At 39.3% G+C, this 25,687-nt stretch overlaps 2 protein-coding genes across 2 annotated transcripts; both read right to left on the reverse strand.

Moving 5' to 3' along the window:
* Positions 1-215: 215 nt before the first annotated feature.
* Positions 216-8,097, reverse strand: LOC118816858 (intelectin-like). The gene is made up of 7 exons (XM_036583455.1): positions 8,022-8,097; positions 7,588-7,716; positions 7,261-7,508; positions 5,387-5,545; positions 3,163-3,283; positions 2,087-2,190; positions 216-368 (listed from the first exon to the last, which is right to left on the reverse strand). The coding sequence occupies exons 1-7, from the start codon at positions 8,095-8,097 to the stop codon at positions 216-218; spliced, it is 990 nt and encodes a 329-aa protein (XP_036439348.1).
* Positions 8,098-21,630: 13,533 nt separating this feature from the next.
* On the reverse strand, positions 21,631-25,409 carry LOC118817018 (intelectin-like). The gene is made up of 8 exons (XM_036583661.1): positions 25,210-25,409; positions 24,569-24,658; positions 24,201-24,305; positions 23,871-24,118; positions 23,394-23,552; positions 22,742-22,862; positions 22,358-22,461; positions 21,631-22,272 (listed from the first exon to the last, which is right to left on the reverse strand). Exons 2-8 carry the CDS (start codon positions 24,642-24,644, stop codon positions 22,120-22,122), a joined length of 966 nt encoding a protein of 321 aa, XP_036439554.1. The 5' UTR covers positions 24,645-24,658; positions 25,210-25,409; the 3' UTR covers positions 21,631-22,119.
* Positions 25,410-25,687: the final 278 nt, after the last annotated feature.

A 25,687-nucleotide genomic window follows, 5' to 3' on the forward strand; every position in this document is an offset into this window, starting at 1 on the left:
CACATCACTAATTTGGCTGACGAATCTGGAAATGCCAGTCTAAGAATTTGTTAATATATGTTATGTTATCTTTTTCAGGTTACTTTGATTTCTTCTTCTAGGTCTACCTAATGAATTTCAGAGTTACTGTAATGAAGCACTGATTATTACAGTACATTGTGTAAATTTACTACATGATAGAAGCAGAAGAGAAAGCTGAATGTGTGATTTGGGTCTCAGCGATAGAATAGAAGCACAGCAGCTTCAGTAAACTCTCGGGACGCACTGGCACCTGTATTTGTCCCGTATCCACCCCAGTCAAAAGCAGCGAAATCTCCACACTGTCTTGGTGCACCTTCTGGGAAGTGACCTCCTCCACCAATACAGTACTGCAAAACATCAACAATGTGTGTGTATATATATATATATATATAGTGGTACTAGGGGTGGGAATCTCTAGGCACCTCACGATTCGATTTGATTACGATTCAGAGGCTGAGATGCGATTATAAAATGATTATCGATGCATCTTTTTTCTATACAGGAGTTCTGTTTTCTCACTGTGTGAGGACTTGGTACTTTTACAGCAAAGTATTTGTAATGATCCATAATTAATTTACGCCCAATATCTTTTATTAATAAATCAAATGGAAGTGATGTGGCAAGTGAACTGGAAGGCTCTCATTCACTGTTCTTGTTTGGAGCACATGAGACGCTGCTGCTACTCACCTGTGATAAAATGCGCAGTTACGGTGAAATAAGATCCAGTGGTGATGGACGTCCACGCAGCACGTGTTACAGCTGTCCTACACATTTTCTTTAGTGATTTTATTACTTCGGTTTGGGTCTCATTGTAGAGACGGGGGGGATCGCTGTGTCAGTAAAATATCTTCGAAACGGGACATTTGCAACATTGCGTGAAAGCCCTGTTTCACAATGACTGAGAACCGGCGTGCAGACTGCAGGTCACATAGCAGCGATGCGTTATTTGCATTTATAAGCTGCGCAGTTGGTTTACTGGCAAGTTAAGTTGGAAACAAGAGAAGTTGCTTCTCTTTCAAATTTTCCCATTCCACCTTAAATGGTGCCGCATTTACATTCGGCGGCTCAGTCAGAATTTAAGGTGGAACGGGAAAATTCGAACAAGAAGCTGGAGAATAAGAAATTACTTCAGCCTTGTAAAACAGTCGAACGTGAGAGATGTTTTACAAGAAACTGATCTACTTTAGAGGAAACGTTTTCTGGCGGAGATGGGGGGAAAGCGGCTAAAGCTTAAAGCAGAGCGTAAGTAAGTCCGCGTTTTCATTTATATTTTTAACCTAACTTATACTAGGACATTATCACATACTGGACATAAATGTTGTGGCTCCCAAGGTGGTCTGATTTTTGTTGAAAGGACAAAGTGGTTCTTCTTATCATTTGTGTTGTGACTCCTGAGCCGGTCGGATTTCTCACTCATCCAGTAGTGTTTTTGTTATGTGCACCTCATAGAGTGTCCGGGCGCTGCACTTCCGCACTTCCAAGTTGTGCCTTTTGCGTTCCGTCAACATTACTTTATAAATTAAATATTTAGAAAATCGATTTTTGACATTTGTGAATTGAATCAGAATCGTTAACATCCGCATCACGATGCGTCTAAGAATTGTTTTTTTCCCGCACCCCTATATGGTACATATAGGAAAATGTTCAATATCCAACATTGAGTACATCTACAAAAAATCTATATTAATAATTCATCCAACACACATGTAATTTGACAACAGAAAGTCTTCTACAGTTTGCGATCTACAGTCTGAAGTCACAATTTAGAGTTTCTTCCTTTTATTTTATTTTATTTTATTTTATTGTGTTGCTGTAGATGTAGTGTTGAATTGTGGTGGTGTGTTCAGCTTCCAGGGCTGCTCTTCTCAATGCAGTTATGTTTGAGCAAATGCACATATGTAGCAAAATAAGAGAAACCAGATTGAACATATGCATGAAATGAACCAATAATTGGGCTACAATCCAGGTGCGTTTACAAGATTTCTTAAAATAGCTTTAAATACATACAATATATCTGTTCCTTTTCCAAAACTAAAATGTGAAATTTGACAGTTTATTAACTCACATGTTCTGTATTGCAGCCAGTTGGTCTGACTCCAGAGCAGATCGCCATGGCTGCCTTCTCAACGTTAAACACCCTGAAAGCGATGTAGCCAGTCTCAAACTCTCCTGAAAAGATTATATTAAACTATTAATGTAATTAATTGATTTTAATCGAATAACAATATTAAGCCCATATAGGAACAGCCAGCAAGTTCTGTGAGGATGATCTCAAAGCTCGCTGTGTGGTAGAGGGAATGAGTATACTGCCAACATACAAGGGGGTCTGACCATGAAGTGCTTTAAAAAGAAATAAAAGCACTTTGAACTGTATCTTGAACTGGACAGGTAGCCAATGAAGTGAAGTGAGGACTGGAGTAATATGGTCTCTTTTCCTGGTAGTAGTCAGTAACCTAGTTGCTACTTTTTGGACTAATTGTAAGCGTTGCAATAGAGACTGGTTAATCTGTTTCTGAGTTGGAAGAAGCTGATCCTTACCACAGAGTTGACAACTGCTGAGAGACCTTAAAGAGCCATTGTCATGAGGTCTAATGGGAAGGTAAAGCTGTCAGCATAAAGATGAAAGCTGACGTTGTGCTTCCTAATAATTTCACCTCATGGCAGCATGTATAGCAAAAAAAGGAGGGGCCCTAATAAGGTCCCTTGTGGAACCCCACAAGGAAGAGAAATATCTGGCAGTATTCACTGAAATGGTTCTGTGCTTAAGATAAGATATGAACCAACTATGGCCCTCTCCTTGTGACCCCACCCATTATTCTGGAAAATTGGCAATAAAAGCTACTCTGTCCCTCCAGATTCTGGTCCCAGAAATACACCATAGAGGTATGAATGTTGAATAGCGTTTGCCAATCTTAAATAAGTAATAATGTAGCAGTATAAGCACTACCACACCGCTGAACATAGAACAGGTAGGGAAAGACGGAACACCACACTGGCACTATCTTGGAAAAGGCTAGAGGCATGAAATTTTCATAATTTTACTAATGTGTGTAAACACGTGAATTGAAGTAGAGATTTATTTTACCAGTCTAAATAAATCAGTTTAACAGGTTTTTAAGCAGTCAAAGGATGTTGACTTACCTCTAATGTCAGGACCATAAAAGTTCCTGGTAGAGGCTTCATTTCCAAAGTCGTACACCACTGGGGCAGTAGGTCCGTTATTAGTACGGCAAACCCCTGCTGCATATGTCACTGGAAATTTCTAAAAGCAAAATGAATAAGGAAACACAAGGCTGAGCGTCTGAGATTCTTTCAAGAAATCATGTCATTGTGGCCAATATTGGGCAAATTTTGAGCTCATTTCTTCATTAGTGTCTTAAAAAGTGTGTGTGGCCTTCAGTTTTGCCTTAAAATGAGTGCTTTTGAAAAAGCCATAACCTTTGAACTACATGAATGAAACTTTCTGGGATTGTTCCTTACCTTATATTGTACGTTACAGAAGATATTGGCTATTTTATGGCTTACTGAGAGTGTGCAACCCAAAAAAACACACACACACTGACCAGCCACTTCATTTTGTCCACTTTTTCAGCTCCAGTTACCATATGGTGGAGTTTTTAAACACAGTGTCTATTAGACACTCCTACCTCGTCAGTCCACCTTGTAGATGTAAAGTCAGAGACGATAGCTCATCTGCTGCTGCACAGTTTGTGTTGGTCATCCTCTAGTCCTTCATCAGTGGTCACAGGACGCTGCCCACAGGACGCTGTTGGCTGGATATTTTTGGTTGGTGGACTATTCTCAGTCCAGCAGTGACACTCAGTTGTTTAAAAACTCCAGCAGCACTGCTGTGACTGATCCACTCAGACCAGCGCAACACACACTAACACACCACCACCACGTCAGTGTTACTGTGGTGCTGAAAGTGACCCGTTCTGTGGGGGCCATGACCACTTAAGAACAGAGAAACAGATGGACTACAACCTCTAACTGTAGAACTACAGAGTGAAACTATATGGTCAGGGGAGCTGATAAGATGGACAATAAATGTAGATACATGGTGCACTTAATGAAGTGGCTGATATGTGTGTATGTGTGTGTGTATCATGACTGCCCAAATGAAAACATGGATCTCCATTTTTGTCCATTTTTATTTTTCTACTCTATTTGAAGACGGAGGCTGCCCTTTACATTGTGTCACAGTTCCATGATGAATGGAGAAATGCTCCAAAATGACTTGGAATAAAACCTCCTGATATGAACATGAGTTACATCAGATTGTTCAAATTTGTGTATTTTTAAATATAATACAGTTCACTTTACTCCACACATTTATCTTGTAGTAATGAATGATTCTGGTTTATCATTTGCTAAAAATTAAAATCAACATACATAGATCTCTGTTTAACAAAGGGCTGCCAATTTATATCATATAAAAGAACACATTTCAATTGACAATTTTACCAAATATAAAGTTTGTACAGGCGGCATGGTGGTGCAGTAGGTAGTGCTGTTGCCTCACAGCAAGAATGGCCTGGGTTTGATTTCCAGCCGGGCGACCAGGGTCATTTCTGTGTGGAGTTTGCCTGTTCTCCCCATGTCTGCGTGGGTTTCCTCCCACAGTCCAAAAACATGCAGTCAGGCCAATTGGACGTGCTAAAATTGCCCCTAGGTGTGAGTGAGTGTGATTGTGTGTGTATGTCTGTCTGTCTGCCCTGCGATGGACTGGCGACCTGTCCAGGGTGTTTCCTGCCTTCCGCCCGGTGACAGCTGGGATAGGCTCCAGCAACCCACCGTGACCCAGAAGGATAAGTGGTTTAGATGATGGATGTATGTATGTATGTATGTATAAAGTTTGTACATTCTTTAAAAAGTTGCTTCCATATAGCACTCAAGGGTTCTGCAATTACGACATCAAGCTTTTTGGTGCCATATAGGACTCTTTTCAAAAAGGTTCTATGCAGAACCATCTACAACACATTTTCCATGAATCCGAAGAACGCTTTTAAAATGCAAAGAACCATTAAATCACACAAAGTGGTTCTTTGAGTGGTCATGAAGAGCTCTTGAAGAACCATCTTTTTTAAGAATGTATTTATGAGTGTCAAAAGTTTTAAAGCCCCTAAAATCTCCCTCACATAAGGTTTTGTCTGTTATGCTGACTCCTTACTTCAGATACATTAGTATGTTTTAATGTAGATCATTTTAACCTTCACTAAAGTATATTTTTGGCTCTACATTTTTAATTAAATAAGATTTTGATACAGTACCCTCACTTCCACTTAAGTACAGTCTCACTGTACTTTCTCCAGCTCTTCTCATATGGGAAGAATAAAAATTGGATTTGAGATATTTGTGGTTTTACCTTGAATAAGTTGAACAGATTCCCTCCATGGAGGCTGAGAATCCGGTTTTCAGTGTGGTAGCGTAAGATAGAAGCAGCAGTCCACTGTTGTACCAGAGCGTTATTAGGAACATGCCACACAGACACATCCTGAGCCACAATGTCGTAATACCCAGGGTTCTGTAAGAAATAAGAGCGATGGACCGTTAAACGGAATTAAAAAGCCTTCACAAAGCATCTCAGGGTGGAGGGTACAGTTTACAGTCAAGTTACGTCAACAGTGGAGGAATGTAATCTGAGATTAGCAGCAACAACTGAACAACCGTTTAAGTAAACACACACTGTATTTGTCTTTTGGAGATCAGATTGTGAGAAGCAGAAAATGCAACCAAGCCTGAATATCCTCCAGCTTTCTTTGAGAAACTGAGTGTGTGTGAAAAGAATGGAGGCTGTAATAAAGGTAAAGAGTGACACTGAACACCTTTGCCCTGACACTGAACAATGAATAACTTGTACCTAATTACCTTTAATAATAGAAAATGAATCAAATAAAAAGGGTGGTCTGTTGTACTTGCATAGTCATCCAAAAATCAATATTTGGGGGGGGGGCAGCTGTAACTTGGTTTTAAAGAGTAACTCCACCCTAAGACCTTTTTTTTTCATTAACAGCTGAAATTCACTTCTCTGTAATAATGTACACCAGCATTGCTTAAAACACCAACTAAAAATATCATTTTTATTGTGGTCAGTTCCGCCTCTGCAGCGCCCCTCTGGTTCAACTCTGCTATAGGTGCGGTTGATGTGTACATCAGTACCGAAACACATGTCAAACAATGTTACCACCCCCTGATGCCACCCTACCTGTGCCATACCCAATATGAAGGCATAGGAGGTGAAAGAGATAACCACACTCACGCACTGAGCTAAATACCCCCTATACCACCTCACAAGGCTGCGATATGCCAGCTGTCTGTACCAACTGTAAATAATTAATCTGAGCTTAGATTGTAATAAAGATGTTGGACTGATTAAATCAGGATTCTTGAGAGTCTCTATAAAGCTGTTGGTCCTGCATCCGATTCACGTTTCCGATCACAACTCAAACTCTCGGGCACAACTCAATGAACAGAACATGAATTTGAGCGGGGTACTGAAGTTAAGTACTGGCTGAACGTGAGGGTTTAGGGCCACTGCAGCAAAGCCTGGCTGACCGGTGATGCAGTCTGCAACCTTGATGCCAATCTGAATGAAACTTAGGCAGAGTTCAAAGAAATCCACTTTATTCATTCCAGAATTCAGGGCATCTAAGAAATCAGGACTAGGGTTATATTGAATATGGATCTGCTGAACAGATAATTAGAAGCTCACTGTGAGTTTTAAGGAATGTTCTACCGTTCGGCGCCTCTGCCGCTCACTGCTACTCATTTTCTGGCGCTACGTTAACTTCAGCGGCTTGAGTCAATGTTAAGGCTCAAGATGCACTGCCTGATCAGAAACACCTTCCCTCGTAGGAGATGGAGATGGTAGTGGAGAAAAATAGTCAATCTCATAAGACCTCTCCACTGCAAAAGTGCTGTTTGATTCAGTCACTCCCAGCATGCCCCTCCCATTTTTAAGCATTTTTCAAAGTTGAGCCAGGGAGTTATCTGAAAATACAGGGGTGTAGTTACTCTTTAACATTGGAAGGATGGAAGACTTAAAGAGGAAGTAGTGTGCAAAAGAAATAATGTCTGGATAGATTTTTTTTATTACCCTTTGTGTTGGAAGCTTTTGTGCGATTTTCAGTAAAAAAATGTTTTGGCTGGAAACTGAATAAATAAAATGGTGAACTCTTACTTTTGCACACTGTTGTACTTTTATAGATAATGCATATCAGGTACTGCACCTTACTGTACCTTGTAGTCATCACTGGTAGCAGCTTCTGCAGTTCCAAATGTGGCCGTGTTGGCCCAGTTTCCATCTCCATCAGGTAAGTTGGGGTTGTTACCTTGCTGGCTAGACCAGCGGTCACCTACAGTGCATTTCCCATACATGTTGTTCTCGTGCACACTGGCCACCAACGTCCAGCCACCTCCAGCAGTGGTCATGTCACAGTAGGTCTGGTAGATCACCCCGCTCTCCGTTGTCAGAAAGTACAGGCCATCTGTTCATAAACAAACGTCACTGACTGGTCACAACATATTTTTGTGGAAAATTTCATACTCAAGTAATTCCAGCTTTACCTTCATTGATTTTATATTTGTCTTTGAGTTCTTTGCAGCTTCGAGCCACGTAGCCACGGTCAGGTTTCTCCTTGGTGTCAGTAGGTGGTTCAGGAGCTTCTCCATCCTGCAGTATGTACATCATACCCACTGTAACGACAGAATGTTGAGGAGCACTTTGTGAGTTCACTAGCATCTCAAATCAAGTCACAGTTCTGAATGAATTATTTCTTATATATTTTCAGGGCTGAGAAAAGAACATGATTTACTTTTATTTAGGAAGTTTAACTTAAGAAAACTTCAAATGGAAGATTAGTTTTCATTTGAACTGTTTTAAGCAGTTAAACCTAAGAATTTTGAAAGTTGTTTGAATATATATATAATTGAATATAAACAGAACAGAAAACAGGTGTTTTTTCTAACATTTTGTTTCTCTATATGTAGGATTTAACTACCTGATTTGGATTCACAGGTGAACAGATTTGTTGACAGACATATCAACAGAAATCCAAAGCACAGCACATACGACATCTTTGTAGATAAATCTGCATGAAAAAAACAACTAAAAATGATTAATAATAATAATAATAATAATAATATGGCACATCACACAAAAATATATTTCTATGAGACTTTATAATTACCTGCTCTGCTGCTGGTGTTTTTTGTGTGCAGTTGTGTTTGTCTGGATGGACGTCTCAGTGTTGGAGGTGCAGATGAAGAATGTCTAGTCTGAGAAACAGTAGCCTATTTATATCTCTGGGTCAAAGCAGAAACCATGAGGAAATGAAAAAATGACATACAAAATACATGTTTCATATTTCAGGGGTGACATATGACCTGTGTGGCAAGTTTCAAGTTACAGTACTTTCACTTCTACCCAAAATCAGCCTCCTTTAAAAACAATGTGTGCCAACAACCATTGACTGCTAGGATGTTAATATTTGTTCATTGTGTTAATATTTGTTTTAAAATGTGAGGCTCTTAAGAAGAATGTCCAATTACTGTAAAGTTAGATCATATGTGAACAAGTATGCACAGGATGATAAAGTATAAACAGGTACAGAGTTAGTGGAAATAAACTGGAGGAGCAGACAGTTCTGCTTTTATAGTACAAAACAGAAAATCTTTTTCTCTGGGGCAACAAACCCTCTGGTGAATCTTGCATCGATTTGTGACTCAGATTTTAGTTTGTGATCACAGTAAAACAAAAATATAAAATCCGGATAATACACTCATTGTCCATTTTATCAGCTCCACTCAATATATAGGTGCACTTTGTAGTTCTACAATTACAGACTGCAGTCCATCTGTTTCTCTGATACTTTGTTAGCCCCCTTTTACCCTGTTCTTCAGTGGTCAGGATCCCCATGGACCCTCACAGAGCAGGTACTATTTGGGTGGTGGATCATTCTCAGCACTGCAGTAACACTGACGTGGTGGTGGTGTGTTAGTGTGTGTTGCACTGGTCTGAGTGGATCAGACACAGCAGTGGTACTGGAGTTTTTAAACACTGTGTCCACTCACTGTCCACTCTATTAGACACTCCTACCTTGTCGGTCCACCTTGTAGATGTAAAGTCAGAGACGATAGCTCATCTGCTGCTGCACAGTTTGTGTTGGTCATCCTCTAGTCCTTCATCAGTGGTCACAGGATGCTGCCCACAGGATGCTGTTGGCTGGATGTTTTTGGTTCTCAGTCCAGCAGTGACACTGAGGTGCTTAACTCCAGCAGCACTGCTGTGTCTGATCCACTCAGACCAGCGCAACACACACTAACATACCACCACCACGTCAGTGTTACTGCAGTGCTGAGAATGATCCACCACCCAAATAGTACCTGCTCTGTAGGGGTCCATGGGGGTCCTGACCACTGAAGAACAGGGTAAAAGGGGGCTAACAGAGTATGCAGAGAAACAGATGGACTACAGTCCGTAACTGTAGAACTACAAAGTGCACCTATATAGTAAGTGGAGCTGATAAAATGGACAGTGAGCATAGAAATAAGGAGGTGGTCATAATGTTATGCCTGATTGGTGTATATTTTTATATATTTGAAATACATTCCAAACACTAAAATATATTCCAGAATATATTATCAAATATTCAAATATATTTTACAATACATTTACTTTAAAATGTTTGGGGAAATATTACACATAGAAATGTACCATACAGAAATAAATGTATGTAAATGTGTTTATCAAATACAAAATCCTGTCTCATGCACTTCACTCTTTGGATACCTCTAGAAATTAATTTGTATTCCAGTATATCAATATATTTCCAGTAAAACAAGGTGAAATACTAAGTACACGTCCATAAAGTTTGCCACAAAGTCTAGAAAAGGTCACAACTCCAGAGAGGAATGACACGTATGGTTCCTCCATCAACCAACTGGAAGTGCACTCTGGGTCATTTCTGTGTTATTATGGGAATCAAGGAAACCTTATTTAACATATCTGATAAACTACTTTTGGTAACTCTTTATATTAAGAGTCACAAATGTAACTGTAATTACTGTATATACTAACAAGTAATTAAATGCTCATTATTTATATGTTAATTAACTGCTCTGTTAAGCACTTGTTATTGATTAAGTACTTAGTGATTAGTAATTGAGAACACTGTAAACTGATAGTTTAGTTTGTCATTAATTCACTGCTTATTTACTCATTAACTACACACTAACTCCTGCTTATTTCACTGCTAGTGAACTGATGTGTGTTCACTCATATAAATCAGTATCATGAGAACCTGTAAATTCTTATGCGTTAATCCCAATAAGCCTCGACAGTTGTTTACTACTTGTTTAAAACACAAAAATTGATGGTCTCGGTTGTCTGGCCATTACTGTCTGTAATATTAGGAGCAAGGTTGTTTTTTAAATGGGACTCCTTCTGCATATGCAGGTCACAGCACAGAAATGGACAAGAAAGTAGCTTCAGGCAATTTAGACCAACTTACTCCATCAGCGGCTTGTTGGAATAGCTGTGGACAAAGTTTATACCCCTGCTCAAAAAAGTGTATTTATGCTTTTTTTAATGTTATTGTTGTTTGCAGTGAATAGCGGGTACACACCATGCAAATACAAATACAGCTTTTCCTTTCTCAAACTCTGGCTGTATTGGCACAACTAGTGGGCAGTGTGGCAAAAATAAAATTTTGCAGTAGATCCAGAAATTTTCATATGTTCATATGATACAATATGTATTTTCTGATGTCTGATCAATTGAAACAAAGGAAAAAAAAGAATCAGTGGTGTTACATTTTAAAAAGACTATCGAAACTGTGAAGACAGTGATTTTTTTATTCAGTATTTGGCCCTAAATCCAGTTTGACTGGTCTGAGTTTGCCCTCTTTATAATAAAACATGCAGTTGGTCTGGGAGGTCTTTTGTATGTTTTGTAGATCTAAGCTTTATTTTTTGTTTCCTAGACAGTGGCTTACTTAGCTTCTTGTTCTTTTGCTTATCTGGGCCTGACCATTGCTGTTGTCTTCTGTTTCTTCTCTGCATGGATAAGCCTGTGTTTAACCTGGGTGCCTCTTTGATGACCCCTGTTTTGAACTGTCACAATGACCCCTAGAAGTGTCCAATAAACAAGGGTCTTCGTACCAAAGTACAGTGACACATCACAGTATGCAAATCAAGTCAACCAACATTACTGCCCCTGATGACGGCCTATTCATGCCGCACTCATAAATATGAAAGCACAGGAGCCGAGAGAGAGGAGATAACCACACTCGTGCCGAGCTAAACACCCCAGCACTGCCTCACAAGGCTGCGATATGCCAGCTGTCTGTACCAGCCGTAAATAACCCAATTAGTCTGAGCTTAGTTTGTAATAAAGATGTTGGACCGATTAAGTGAGGATTCTTGCAAGTCTCTGTAAAGCTGCTGGTGTTGCACCCGATTCATTTTTCCGATCACAACTCAAAGCCTCGTGCATGGCTGACTGAATAGGAATCAACGGCAAGCAACACTGGAACTATGGAAAGTGAAACAGTTCAGGAAAGGTTAACGTTAAATAGCCATTGTTACTGACTGCATTAACCTGTTGTCCGTACAGCCTCTCTCACACTTTTTTCCTGCTTTGCCCTTCCCAGGGCAATGTCTGTACGCAATTCTTCTAACTGATTATTAAGGATCTGGTTTCTTACATGAGATACTGAATTGTTAAAATGTCTGTGTTTGCTTTTGTAGTTGCTGGTTGCTGTGTGTGCTCTTCTCAGTGATAAAAAACAAACTTTCTTTGTCCTTTGTTTAAAGACCTCATCATTGGTGCAGTCTAAGCATTATTGTTTGAGCAGCTCTGTTTGATCTAGATAGTAACCTGATATTGTTTCATCTCAGTGAGGCCATTACAGTAAAAAGTTGTATCCGCAACACCATGCCAACTGAAGAATCTCCAGGATCAGTCTTCAAGACATATACGGAAAGAGGAAACAGCAGCAGCAACAAGTACAAGCACTAGTCAAGCTTGAAGCAGACTTAGAAACACAGAAACAAAACAAGGTTATGCAAGCACTACTGGCGCTAACAAGAGGAGAATCAAATTTCAGGGCTCAGCTGGTCTAAAGATAATGATGACTAAGCCCCTGATGACCTCCAGTGCCGTTCCATATGATCAACAATTTAATAGGAAAGTGAAAGGTCATGCATTCCTAGAAGGTTCACATGGTAGCTCTGCACCACATTGTCTTGATTAGAGGTGACCCAAAACATCTTCAACGACATAACATGATTTGTCTCTCTCCAGCAATGAGGAACAAGGAGCAAATCAGACACACAGAACCTTCACAGTCACAATTCACAACCTTCAGGACACTAGCAGCAACACTTCAAGTACATCACCAGGAACTATATGGTTGCCACAGGGTTAATAAAGTTGATGATAAAGTAAAAGTCATCCTTTTGCAACTAAGCAGATAAAACTGATCTGATAAATGAACTGATACTGATAAATGTCTTGAAAATGAATCCTGTGCAGGATCACAGCAGCAGATGTTTGATTGGCAGCTGGTGAACAGGAAAATGCAAAGAACAGAAGGCTGTTACAGTTCATATGAACTTATTTGAATGAGCTATTTTTGCAAAACTGGAGAGTTTTAACAAGAACGTGTGACTGAGCTGAGCTGCTCTAAGGGCACTAAGATTTTGTACCCCGTTTAGATCATTTGAATTGAACAGGATGCTTTTACAATGGAGCCTTCCAGCATGTGATGGTGCAAATCTGCACTACTTTGTTGGATGATGTCACTGTTTTTTCTTTGACTCTTCAACAGCACTTTGAGTGATTAGATACAGTGTTCTCTTACTAAACAAGGCTTTAACCCTCTGTGGTCCACAAACTCGCCCACACATCTTTGCAGTAATACAGCACAGAAATACGGTTCCAACATTGTACGAGACTCACATCCAGAGTTATGAGCCTATGAAGAGGGGCTGAGATACACGTCATCTGCCTCTCACCATGTGGAACTGGTAGATTCATGTGTCCATCTACATTCTGTGTGAAACTGACCAATGGACACTCAGGAAATCACTAAGGACTGACCTGATCATGCTGGAAACCCTTCATTCTTCATTCAGTCCACATCAGAGACTCATGTGAAATGGCGTGCAGAGAGTTTACAGCTGCTGAAGCTGCTGCAGCGGTTTTGGAAAGTAGTGATGAAGATAACGGAGCATTTTGATATGAAACATATGAGGATCATGTTATATGAAGAGCCTTTAAAGGAGAGTTAGATATGCAAAACTTGAGAAAATACCCTCAGACCTCAGAAGGTTAGTCAAGTTGGAAACATGGCACATTCTTCTAGAAGAAGATCAGGTAACTGGGTCATGTGGTTTCAGAAGAGGATGTTTCTACAAGCGTCAGTTCAAGAACAGAGGCAGCCAAAACATCTGGCAGAGCTGCATTCATTTGTCAGGTTTGACAGCTGTTACAGCAGATTTGGGAATGTCTTTCACAGAAGCAAAACTGCCCCAGGTACTTCTCAAAAGTTTTATAACACTGTGGTTCATCAGTCCACTAGTAAAAGTTCATATTGCTTGATATCTAACAAGGAACCACAGTTACTCATGGATTTCGTACTAAGCCATAAAGAACCCCCTGTAGTGGAAGAGGGAGTAGAAGAACAGGTATAGGAGCACCAGCAGCTTCTGAGACTTGCATATAAAATTGAACGGCAAAAGTTGGGAGACTCAAGGCTACTGATGGAACCAAATACATAATACTTATGATGTCGGTGTTGAAAGTGTAATATTTAATGTAGGAATAAAATTCAAGACTACTAGAATTCAATTGTCTTTCAGTAAGGGTCTATAATTGGCATGACCATACAACCTGGTTATCACACGTTCTCCAAGTGCCTTGTTGAATTCGGACTCGATCTCCCAGAATCCTCTGGGAGATCACATGACTTCAAAACAGCCGACAAACAACGAGAGTCATCTGGACTCAAATTCCCAGAACTCTCCGGGAGGTCACCTGACTCATCACATGACCAAGCGCGCCTATCCGCACTCTTGCCCTCCCGAATACTAACCAATGTCACCCGTATTATTGATCATATGACAAAACTAGTTTAGTATATAAGCCCAGGCTTTAGAATAGGGAAGTTGTGAGGTATTGCATCCATTCCTGTGATCTACTGAGCGTTTACTTCTGTGTATGTATATTGTGTATGACCTTTGCCTTTGTTCTTTGACTTTGCCTAGCCCGGATTGTTTGCCTGATTTTGGATTTTGGACTTTGACCCTCTGCCTGTGTTTTTTGACCACGTTTTTGCCTTTCCCTTTTCGGACAGTTTGCCTTGTGTTATGTTAGTGATTTTGTCTCTCATCTGTTTTTTGGAATTGACCCATGCATGTTTTATGACCATGACCTTGGACTGTGAAGATCCCAGTAAAGCCTCCCTTGTATTTTATCTCTGCAAGCGTCTGAATCTGTTCGGCACGTTACACTGGTTGTGTCTTTAATTGCTTGTGCCCACCAAGAAGGCCCTTTAGACTGGCCAAAACTCTTTTTGATGTCATCACTGAGTACTTAAACAGTGGTACAGGCCTGGCACAGCTGACCTTAGCGGTATCAGTGCTAAGCAGAACAGCATGGGAGACAAGGAGTCACTTTGGAAGATCTCTCTCCTGATGACGATCCTATCTGGATGTGGCATCCAGTGTGGTACAGCCACATTTTGGTCTTCCACTGTCTCATCAACATTTCCCCAAACTGAATGGTCTTTAAACATACTTAGTAGATCTCCATCACTGCAAGTATCCAACTGTGAGGCAAGCTATCAAATGCCTTTCTTGTAGTCTGTCCACACCATACCTAGACTCCTCAGGTGATTCTTCACACCTGGCTACAACCAACGTAGTCATTAGTGGCTGGTCTTTGCATTCTCTAGGTGCTCTGCAAAAACCTTTCTGCTCATGTGGGAGAATTCTGTTCTTGTGTAAGTGGCTATAGATGCAGTAGATCAGCACAGCTGCAACTATGATTCATAAAACATGCAATATCATATGCAATAGACAGATGGTAAAAACCACAACCCCATTTCCAAAAACGTTGGGAGACTGTACAGAGAAATAATGTAAATAAAAATAGAATGCGATGATATGCAAATTATGAAAAACATATTTTTAAAGGAAAATACTACAAAGACAAAATATCAAATTTTGAAACTGAAACCTTTTATTGGTATGTGAAAAATATATGCCCATTTTGAATTAGATTCCAGCAACATGTTCCAAAAAAGTTGGGACATGGCCCATAAATGGGTACAAGAAAGCATCCCAAAGAGGCTGAGTCTTTCAGATGTAAAGATGAGGGATTCACCACTCTGTGAAAGACTGCACGACCAAATAGTGCAACGATTCAAGAATAATGATTATCAACGTAAAATAGCAGAAGAACTTTTGCATTTCATCATCTACGGTACAGAATATCATTAAAAGACTCAGAGAATCTGGAGAAATCTCTGTATGTAAGGGACAAGGCTAAAAAACATTATTTGCTGGCCGTGATCTTTGGGCCCTCAGGCGGCACTGCACTAAAAACAGACATGATTCTGTAGAGGAAATCACTGCATGGGCTAAGAAACACTTCTGAAAATCACTATCTGTGAAAACAGTTTGTTGCTGCATCCACAAATGCAAGTTAAAGCTCTAACACGCAAAGAAGAAACCATATATAAACAGGATCCAGAAATGCTGCCACCTTCTCTGGGCCTGAGCTCATTTAAAATGGACATAAAATGGAGGTGAAGTGGAAAAGTGTTCTGTGGTCCGACGAATCAACATTTGAACATTTGATCATGGACACTGTGTCCTCCGGGCTAAAGACTTAGCTTGTTATCAGTGCACATCTGTGAAGGCACCATTAATGCTGTATGATATATACATATTATGGCAACATATGCTGCCATCCAGATGATGTCTTTTTCAGGGAAGGCCTTGATTATTTCAGGAAGACACTGACAAACCACATTCTGCATGTATTACAGCAGCATATTAAATGAGTCTGGGTGCTAAACTGACCTGCCTGCAGTCCAGACCTGTCACCACTGAAAACATGTGGCACTTTATAACATGAAAATATGACAAAAGAGACCCTGAACTGATGAGCAGCTAAAATCTTATATCAAACAATATTGGGAAAACATTTCACTTCTAAAACTACAGCAGTGTTTCCTCAGTTTCCAAATACTTACAGAGTGCTGTTAAAAGAAGAGCTGATGAAACACAGTGGTAAACATGCCCCCGTCCCAACTTCTTTGGAATGTGGTGTTGGCATCAAATTCAAAATGGACAAATATTTTTCAAAAAACAATAAAATTTCTCAGTTTCAACATTTGATATGTTGTCTTTGTAATATTTTACTTCATAAATATGATTTACATATCTTTGTATTTTATTTTTATTGACATTCTACACAGCAACATTTTTGGAAATGGTCATGTATAATGTATAAAGCATAGACAATGCAAAAGGGTGCTATTTAGAGTGGATATCATATGATCTCCAAAAATGGTTTAGGTAATGGTTTAGGTATTTTTGTTTGTTGTTTGTTTTTTTTATTTTCCCCCAATTTTCTCCTCAATGTAGTCATCTCCAATTCCACCCACTAGTCAGGACTCCCCCAATCACACGATACTCCCAGCTCTAGGAGGGCGAAAGCGAACACAGACTCCACTGTGAAGCTCCACTGCATCTTTTCAAACTGCCGCTAACACAACAATATTTATTACACCTACAAAAGGTTTAATGAATTCCATTCCAAATCCATAGGCATTCATATGGAGTTGGTCCCCCTTTGCAGCTGTAAAAGCTTCCACTCTTCTGAGAAGTTCCTACAAGATTTTGGAGTGTCTGTGGGAATTTCTGTCCATTCAAGAGCATTTGTGGGGTCAGACACTGATGTTGAGTTCTAGTTCATCCCAAAGGTGTTGATTGGGTTGAGGTCAGGGCTCTGTGAGGGCTGGTCAAGTTCTTCCATACCAAACTCACCCAGTCATGACTTTATGGAGCTGCTTTGTGCACTGGGTCTCAGTCATGCTGGAACAGAAAAGGTTCTTCCCCAAACTTTTCCAGAAAGTTGTAATCATACAATTGTCGAAAATGTCTTGGTGCTGAAGCATTAACATTTCCCTTCACTGGAACTAAGGGTTCTAGACCAACCCCTGAAAAACAGCCCTCATCATCCCTCCTCCACCAAACTTTACAGCTGGCACAGTGCACCCAGACTCGTCCGTCAGACTAACGGATAGAGAAGTGTGATTGGTCACTCACAGAATATGTTTCCACTGCTCCAGGGTCCAGTGGCGGCGCTTTACACCACTCCATCTGACGCTTGGCATTGTGCTTGGTGATGTAAGGACTGCATGCAGCTGCTCGGTCATGGAAACTCATGCCATGAAGCTTCTGGCACAGTTTCTGTGCTGATTTTGATGCCAGAGGAGGTTGGAACAGTTATTGATCAGCAGAGTGTTGGTGACTTTTATGTTCTATAATCCGCAGCACTCGGCGACCCGCTCTGTAACTTTACGTGGTCTGACACTTCGTGGCTGAGTCGCTGTGGCTAGGTGCTAGATTTTATACACCTGTGGCAATGAGACTGAATGAAATACCTGAATTCAGTAATTAAGAGGTGTGTCCCAATACTTTTGTCTTTTGTAGGTGTGTATAAACAGTGCTCAGCATAAAGGAGTACACCCCAACAGATTTGTCAGAAAACCTTTAGTTTCCTTTCAGAATCAACATTTTCTGTGGATACTATACTACAAAATACTCCCACAAATGTGGGTCATTGATTGCAAACAAGATGTGTTAATTTGCACACACAAAAAGTAATTTTCCTAACAAATTCATTCATGACCATGTTGCAAAAATGAGTACACCCCAAAGAAAGTCACAAAAGGACAGCTAAAGTTCAGACTACAAAATTCTAATTACTAAGAATTCAACCACAGGTGAGTCTAATTATTCATTAAACAGGTGTCCAGCAGACAGTTGACTATAAAAGGGCGTTACTTAACAAAGAAAACCCCGTCCCATTTCATGCTGTCATCAGTGGCACCACATGGAAGAGAAATGTCACAAGACCTGTGAAAGAAAATCATTTCTTTACACAAGAAAGGTGAAGGCTACAAGAAGATCAGCAAATCTTTACTTATCAGCCAGAATACTGTAGCAAAAGTGATACAAAAACTTAACAAAGATGGAACTGCAACACATCTCAAAGACGTCCAGGCCGTCCACGGAAGTTATCACCTAAACAGGAGCGTCTTCTGATGAGAAGCCTTGATGAAAATTGCCATGCAAGTTCACTGCAGTTAGCTAAAGGAGTAGAAAGGCAATCTGGGGTGCTTGTTTCCCATGACACAATACGGCGTACACTGCACAGGAATGGCATGCACGGGTGTCGTCCACGAAGGAAGCCCACCTAGATTTTGCCAGGGCCCATGCTGAAAAAGATGAAGACTACTGGGACTCTACACTCTTGAGTGATGAGACCAAGGTAAGTGTTTTTGGAACTGATGGCTTCCGAACTGTATGGCGTCGCAAAGGTGAGGAGTACAAAGAAAGATGCATAGTGCCTACAGTGAAACATGGTGGGGGCAGTGTCCTTATGTGGGGCTGCATGAGTGCTGCAGGTGTCGGGGAGCTGCATTTCATTGATGGTATCATGAATTCACAGATGTACTGCTCTATATTGAAAGAGAAGATGCTACCATCACTCCGTTGTCATGTTGCATGACTTGGTTGTCATGCACTTTTCCAGCATGACAATGATCCACAACACACATCTAAGGCCACTGCTGCATTTCTGAAGAAGAACAGGGTGAGAGTGATTCAGTGGCCAAGTAAAAGTGGCCTAAAAGAGGTCATTCTTGAGGAATGGAAAAAGACTGATGTTTCAATATGTCGCCAGCTTGTTCATTCCATGCCAAGAAGACTTGATGCTGTCCTTAAAAATCATGGAGGTCATACAAAATACTAGATGTAGTAGTTTTTGTTGTGGGGTGTATTCATTTTTTGCATCAATTAATTTGAGTAAAACTGAGGATTTTGTAATCTAAGTGGTTATAGGTCAAACAAATGTTTCAAAATTTTGGAAATTGTTTTTGTGTTCAGTGAGATATTGATTAAAATGTTACTTTTCAAAGGAGTGTACTCATTTATGCTGAGCACTGTGTGTGTGTATAAATGTGTGTGTGTGTGTGTGTGTGTGTACACATCTAATTATTTGACTCTCAGGGTCTCATATGGACACAGTTCTTCTCTATGGTAGATTTAAGTGTGTATGATAATGGACAAGTTTATGACAGTTTTAACCCCTTTTTTTACAGTAGCCGTAACACGTGTTTTCGACCTGTTTTGGAGCTCCATTAGTTAAGCTAAAGCATTTTTTCCTGTCTATGTATTTTGATAATATTTTGATCAAAATGTGTATGACTTACCAAACGAGAAGCAAATTGGATTGTCACCTTCATAGGTGAGTGAAAGAGTCAATGTTTTAAAGTGTTTTTATTGTGATTAAATGCTTCACCAATGTTTTCTTATTTGGAATTTGTTCAGAGATAAGAACAGAATCTACACACACTCAAGAGCACAAAGGTGGAACCAATTTCTGCCTAAGAGCTCAGTATTGAGAAGACTAGATCAAAACAAACATTTTGAGCAAATATTAACATCCTAGCTCTCTAAGGATGTTGACATGCTTCTCAGGTTGGTATCAAAACGGTTTTAAACAATTTAATTATGTGCATAACTTTCAGATGTATTAGCAGTTAAGCCTATTCAGGTTTCATCTGCATTGCAAAGCAGTGAATTATATTAACTTTACATTTTTTGCAAAATCATGAAAAACAGCCCAAAGTCTGTCCACCTGCCAAAGCACAAGTGGAAAAATGCAGGTGAAAAAGCCTCATGTGTATTTAAACTCATTTAAGGGCATCTTAGTCAATACTTATTCTAATTTAACTGCTAACCAAAGTAGTGTTGATAAAACTGGGCTCATATTCTGGTTTCTAGTTCTTGTAAGGACTCTGCTTGTCACATTCTGGACTAACTGAAGCTTGTTAAGGCTTTTGCTGGAACAGCAAGACAGCAGGGCATTGCAGTAACTTAGCCTGCAAGGTTATAAAGGCGTGAACTAGCTTTACTGCGTCCTTTAGGGAAATAGCATTTCTTAACTTGGCAACATTTTGAAGATGAAGGAGAGCTGCTCCAGTAATATTTAAAGTTCTCAAAGACAGAGAAGAAAAATCTACTAAAACTGTCAGCAGAACTGAAGACCTCAGAAAATAAGACCAATTACCAGAAGGTAGTCTAAAGAAATGCTCCTGCTCACACTGCAAAGACCACCAAGAAGTGGGTTGAGAACAAGTTCAGGCTGAGATTTTGGCTGATCAGGGTCCAGATTTAAACCCTATAGAGGATGTTTGGTCTTACATTAAACACAAACTAGCTTGGCAATGTTTTTCAGCCATTAGTGATGAGCGGAACAATAATATGTAAAAGTATTTCTGCAAGTTTACCCACAAGACTTCAACATTTAAAGAAATCAAAGAGAAAAGCTTCCCCTACACCAACTTACTGCATGTGTTTGTTTAACCGTTGCATATTTACTGAATAATGATTTGGTTTAAGACAGTTGAAAGCTGGCATTTTTTGCACAGGATTGTGTTTCATAATTTGTTAACTGTATTTCTAAAGATGTATTTTGATTTTGAGCAAGAACAAAACAGTAACGTCTTGTTAGTTGACTAATGTTACGTTTAGTTGTTTTATGTTACCATGTTGCATGCTGGGTTGTGTAGTTGGTTTCTGTAAGTGAATTATGAAGCAATGCCTACATTTTGCTAGTGACTGATATCAAGCTTTCTTGTTCCTAGACTCTCGAGTCCAGGCATGATCTTGTACTATGTACCGCCATTAGACATTTTGGGTCAAATCAGGGCCTGGAATGTAGATTTATTAGGGAGGAACAAACTAAATGTGTTTTTTAACCAATATAGGGAGGGCTTACATTAAGGTCAACAGGACCTCTACATGAGTGCTTCTTTAATTTTTATTGTATATATTACAGTATGCATTATGTGAAACTAAAATTCAAAACTCAAAACCTAAGATTAAAAAAAACTGTGAAATTTGAAACGTAACCATGAACCTTAGAGCATAAATGCCAGTTTGAATGTTTTAAGCAGGGAAAATTTAATTTGGTCTGCACCTCCTAATGTAATTATAAAGACATAAACCTAGTTGTCCAAATGTGAAGTGACCTAAAAATACACATAAAAGACACAGAGACTCAATTTTTCTTTTTAACATTGCTGATATATTGGCTTATGCATGATGAAAATCAGTATACACCATTCTCTTTAAAGTAAATACAAGATGAATCATAAAAGCACGAATGGAAGTCTGGTAAAATGGGATCATTTAGCAAAATACCTTTTATAAAACATGAATACATCACAGTTTGATATAGATAAGCTTAGATATATAGATAAGAGAGGATGAGGCCACATGCAAGTGGTTACATTTCCTGTTAAAAACAGAACAAAAAATAATGTTGTAATGTTGAGTCCAATAAATCAACAAAGTTGGTTATCCAGATACAGTATTGACTAAAACTGTTGACTGAGTCCGCTGAATAGTAAGTGTAACTTTATGTTTAAAGTCTCAAAGTGGGCTGGATTTTTACTCTTGTGTTTTAACCATTTTAAGTAAGGAGAACACACATTATTAATCTCTATAGCACATCTGGACATGCCAGTCTTGTATCCTGATCTATTTTTGATAGTCTGAACAGCAAAAAAACATCTTTGAGATCATTGTATCTCAATCTTAAAGCTCCAGAGCCTCTTCAATCTCTCGTAATGCAACAAATGAGGACGATGTCAAATCCAGAGTGACTGAAGCGATTGTTTGGAGGGCAAGATGATGCCCCTCCATCTCTCCTGCATTAAAAACAACATTCTAATATTTTTCGAATAAGTAAAGAGAAAAGCAGAAGAGAAAGCTGAATGTGTGATTTGGGTCTCAGCGATAGAAAAGAAGCACAGCAGCTTCAGTGATCTCTCGGGACGCACTCCAGTCTCTATTTGTCCCGTATCCATCCCAGTCAAAAGCAGGGAAATCTCCACACTGTCTGGGTGCACCTTCTGGGAAATGACCTCCTCCACCGATACAGTACTGCAGAAGATTATGTTTATAGTTAATCCTGCATCTTTACATGCACTTATGAAATAGTCAAACTTGAGCCTGTTTGTTAACTCACATGTTCTGTATCACAGCCAGTTGGTCTGACTCCAGAGCAGATCGCCATGGCTGCCTTCTCATTGTTAAACACTCTGAAAGCGATGTAGCCAGTCTCAAACTGTCCTGAAGAGGTTCAAATAAACTATTTACTGCCTTTAACCAATAACAGTGCTGAGTTTGGGCATAGGATTCAGGCCAATGTCATTCTGGGTTTTTGAACTGAGTTGTTTGGTACAAATTTTGATAATGTTACTTTTGAACTTTTGAGGCTACATGCATGAAATTTTCATAATTTTATTTAAGGTATAAACTGTGAAGTAAAGCAACATAGTGATATTTTCCATCTTATCCATCTTAAAAATTCAGTAGTGAGGTTCCTAGTACTCAAAGAATGTTGACCTACCTCTTGCACTGGGACCATAAAAGTTCTTGGTAGAAGCTTCATTTCCGGTATCATATACCACTGGGGCAGTAGGTCCGTTATCAACATGACAAGTTCCTATTCCATAGGTCACTGGGAATTTCTAAAAGGAAAATGAATGAGGATGTTTATGCGGGCAAACCACTGTGAAGAGCATCAAGCCATGTGAAATCACCAAAAGTGTCAATTTGTCCAACAAATACTGTGCAAAATGTTGGGCTTGTATCTTCATAAGTTAAAAGTGGGTGTAGCCTTAAAATGAGTGCTTTGGGGAAAGGTGCAAATTTTGAGTCATGACTTTTCAACTATTTGATGCATAAACTTTTCAGGGATTTCATCTTAGGTTTTACTGTATTCTATGACCAAAACAAAAGATGTAGAGAGAAATGTTTACCAATGTATGGCTTGCTGAAAATCAGGAAAAATATGATTATTCTTTTGTCCATTGGATCTACTTTGCCCGCTACATTGAATTGCATCAGATCTTTCAAACTTTGGTGTTTTTATTCATACTGTACTACACTTCACTGCACTTTTTCTCTTTGTTAAATAATCTTGGGGAACTATTAACACATTCAACCATATTTATGTGGCAAGTATATAGCTTTTCCGAAAGATTAGCTGATGGTTTTACCTTGAATAAGTTGAAAAGATTTCCTCCATGGAGGCGGAGAAAGTGGTTCTCAGTGTGGTAGGCTAAGATAGAAGAACTGGTCCATTGTTTTAGCTGAACATTATTAGGAATATGCCACACAGACACATCCTGTGCCAAAATGTCATAATACCCAGGATTCTGTAAGAAGTGGAGGGAACACATTATTTTGATGGTCCACTGTTGATGCTTTTTAGATTCTCAGTCTAATAAACATTCAACTAAATATCTATTTAACTCAACTGACCTTTGAGTATGAAATATTCTTTTAAATCTAGCCCTGAAATCCTACATCTACTCCTAAACTCTAACCTTAACATACATAACATGCATACATACATACATAATGTATATGTATCAACTTTGACATTGACAGATATGCACTTGAAAAACATTGGCAAACTGCATCGGCCCAGAATTCCTGTATCAGTCTATCCCTTGTACTGCGCCTTACTGTACCTTGTAGTCATCACTAGTAGCAGCTTCTGCAGTTCCAAATGTGGCTGTGTTGGCCCAGTTTCCATCTCCATTAGGTACGTTGATGTCATTGCCCTGCTGACTAGACCAGCGGTCACCTACAGTGCATTTCCCATACATGTTGTTCTCGTGCACACTGGCCACCAACGTCCAGCCACCTCCAGCAGTGCTCATATCACAGTAGGTCTGGTAGACCACCCCGCTCTCCGTTGTTAGGAAGTACAAGCCATCTGTTTATAAACAAACAGTACTGCCTGGTCAAAACCTATTCGATTTCGTTGGAAAATTTCAGACTCGCAATTTCAGCTTTACCTTCAGAAACTTTATGCTTGTCTTTGAGTTCTTTGCAGCTCCGGGCCACATATTTACACCAGTCATGTTTCTCGCTGGTGTCAGTTGGCAAATCATGCAGCTCACCTGCCGTATTGAGGAAATGTTGAGGGACACATTGTCATACATGAGTTCACTAGCATTTTAAATCAATACATCTGAGTATGTATTGCTTATCAATTTGCAGGGAAACAAGATGTAGCCGAAATTTTACTTCTCAGTTAAACGAAAATCTGTTTACATTCAAAGTTATCATGTTAATGTTTTTAGAATAAACGTTTTAAACTTTTACAATAAAAATGGGAGTTTATAAATTTTGCTATACGTTTTTCTTTCCAGGATTTTCTTACCTGGTTTGGATTCACATGGGAACAGTTTCAATGACAGGCATAGCAACAGAAATCCAAAGGACAACACAGAAGACATTGTTGCAACAAAATCTGCAAAACATGAAAAATGTTATACATGGTACAAAGTCTTCTGAATGATAAAAAAATAAGTATTTACATATTGTACATGTGCTGTTGCCATGTAATCAATTTAACATTGTTTCTCTCTTTTTCAGCTTATAAAACTGAAAATTTTCTGTGTTGCTTTTAAAATTAAATAAACTAAAACATACATAAACTGTCATTTCTCTTTAAAACTCACTAAAATACTCCTACAGTCTCATTACATCTTACATACAGAACAAATGAAAAATACATCTGGAACGGAATTGCAGTTTGGCTGCAATGACCTGACGTCTCAATCCTGTTTTAACCAGCTGCAGCTCAGTAAAAAAAAAAAAAAGAATGAAAAAAAGTTTAAGGGGGATAAAACCAACACGTGTAACACTTTTTTGTTATTTATGCTTAAATGAGCTTTTTGCAAAATTATCTTATTTATTCTCTAATATTTAACTTTAGCAAGCTTAAAATTGTTTAATCACACAACATGGTTTGGCAGCACAGCTGACTTGCAAGGTGGAAAAAAACATGGTTTTACTTACTGAATATCACGTTTATCAGGAAAATTATCAACCGTTCATGGATGTAGCCAGAGTGTCTGTCTTCTCTCTATATCTGATGAGATCTGTAGTCTGTTTTTAGCATTGAGTTGCCTTTTTTTCTGGTTTTTCCTCTCTGCAGCTTCCTTTCGTTGCGCAAACACTGGAATTTTGGCGAAGTGTCTGGCTGCAGACAAGGGCTCCAACCCCCACCCCCCCCTTGGAAGGGAATGTCTACAGCAGGACTGCTTTGCAGTGTTGGGAGAATTTAACAATGTCTTCCTCTCCAGTTTTCAAAACGTATATTTACTGGTGCAATTGCAGTTTGGTGGTGAAATGAAGATAACAACAAACTACAATCACAACCTTTACTAAACTGCATTTTCTAATTATTATATTTAATGAAGATGAAGCCCCAACACAGCCACATATCCCTGTTTTTGCTGGTGCATCAAACTGCAGTGTGACAGGCTGTCAAACA

This window comes from Colossoma macropomum, unplaced genomic scaffold (genome assembly GCF_904425465.1).
Source record: "Colossoma macropomum unplaced genomic scaffold, Colossoma_macropomum, whole genome shotgun sequence".
Taxonomy (NCBI): domain Eukaryota; kingdom Metazoa; phylum Chordata; class Actinopteri; order Characiformes; family Serrasalmidae; genus Colossoma; species Colossoma macropomum.

Coding starts and splice junctions, on each gene's coding strand:
- LOC118817018 (XM_036583661.1), bottom strand. CDS start 24,644: ATGTCTTCTGTGTTGTCCTTTGGATTTCTGTTGCTATGCCTGTCATTG. Junction 22,863..23,393: donor ATCTTTTCAACTTATTCAAG/GTAAAACCATCA, acceptor TTTTCCTTTTAG/AAATTCCCAGTGACCTATGG. Junction 22,462..22,741: donor TTATGGTCCCAGTGCAAGAG/GTAGGTCAACAT, acceptor GAACCTCTTCAG/GACAGTTTGAGACTGGCTAC.
- LOC118816858 (XM_036583455.1), bottom strand. CDS start 8,097: ATGTCGTATGTGCTGTGCTTTGGATTTCTGTTGATATGTCTGTCAACA. Junction 3,284..5,386: donor ATCTGTTCAACTTATTCAAG/GTAAAACCACAA, acceptor TTTTGCTTTTAG/AAATTTCCAGTGACATATGC. Junction 369..2,086: donor CTGGCTGCAATACAGAACAT/GTGAGTTAATAA, acceptor GATGTTTTGCAG/TACTGTATTGGTGGAGGAGG.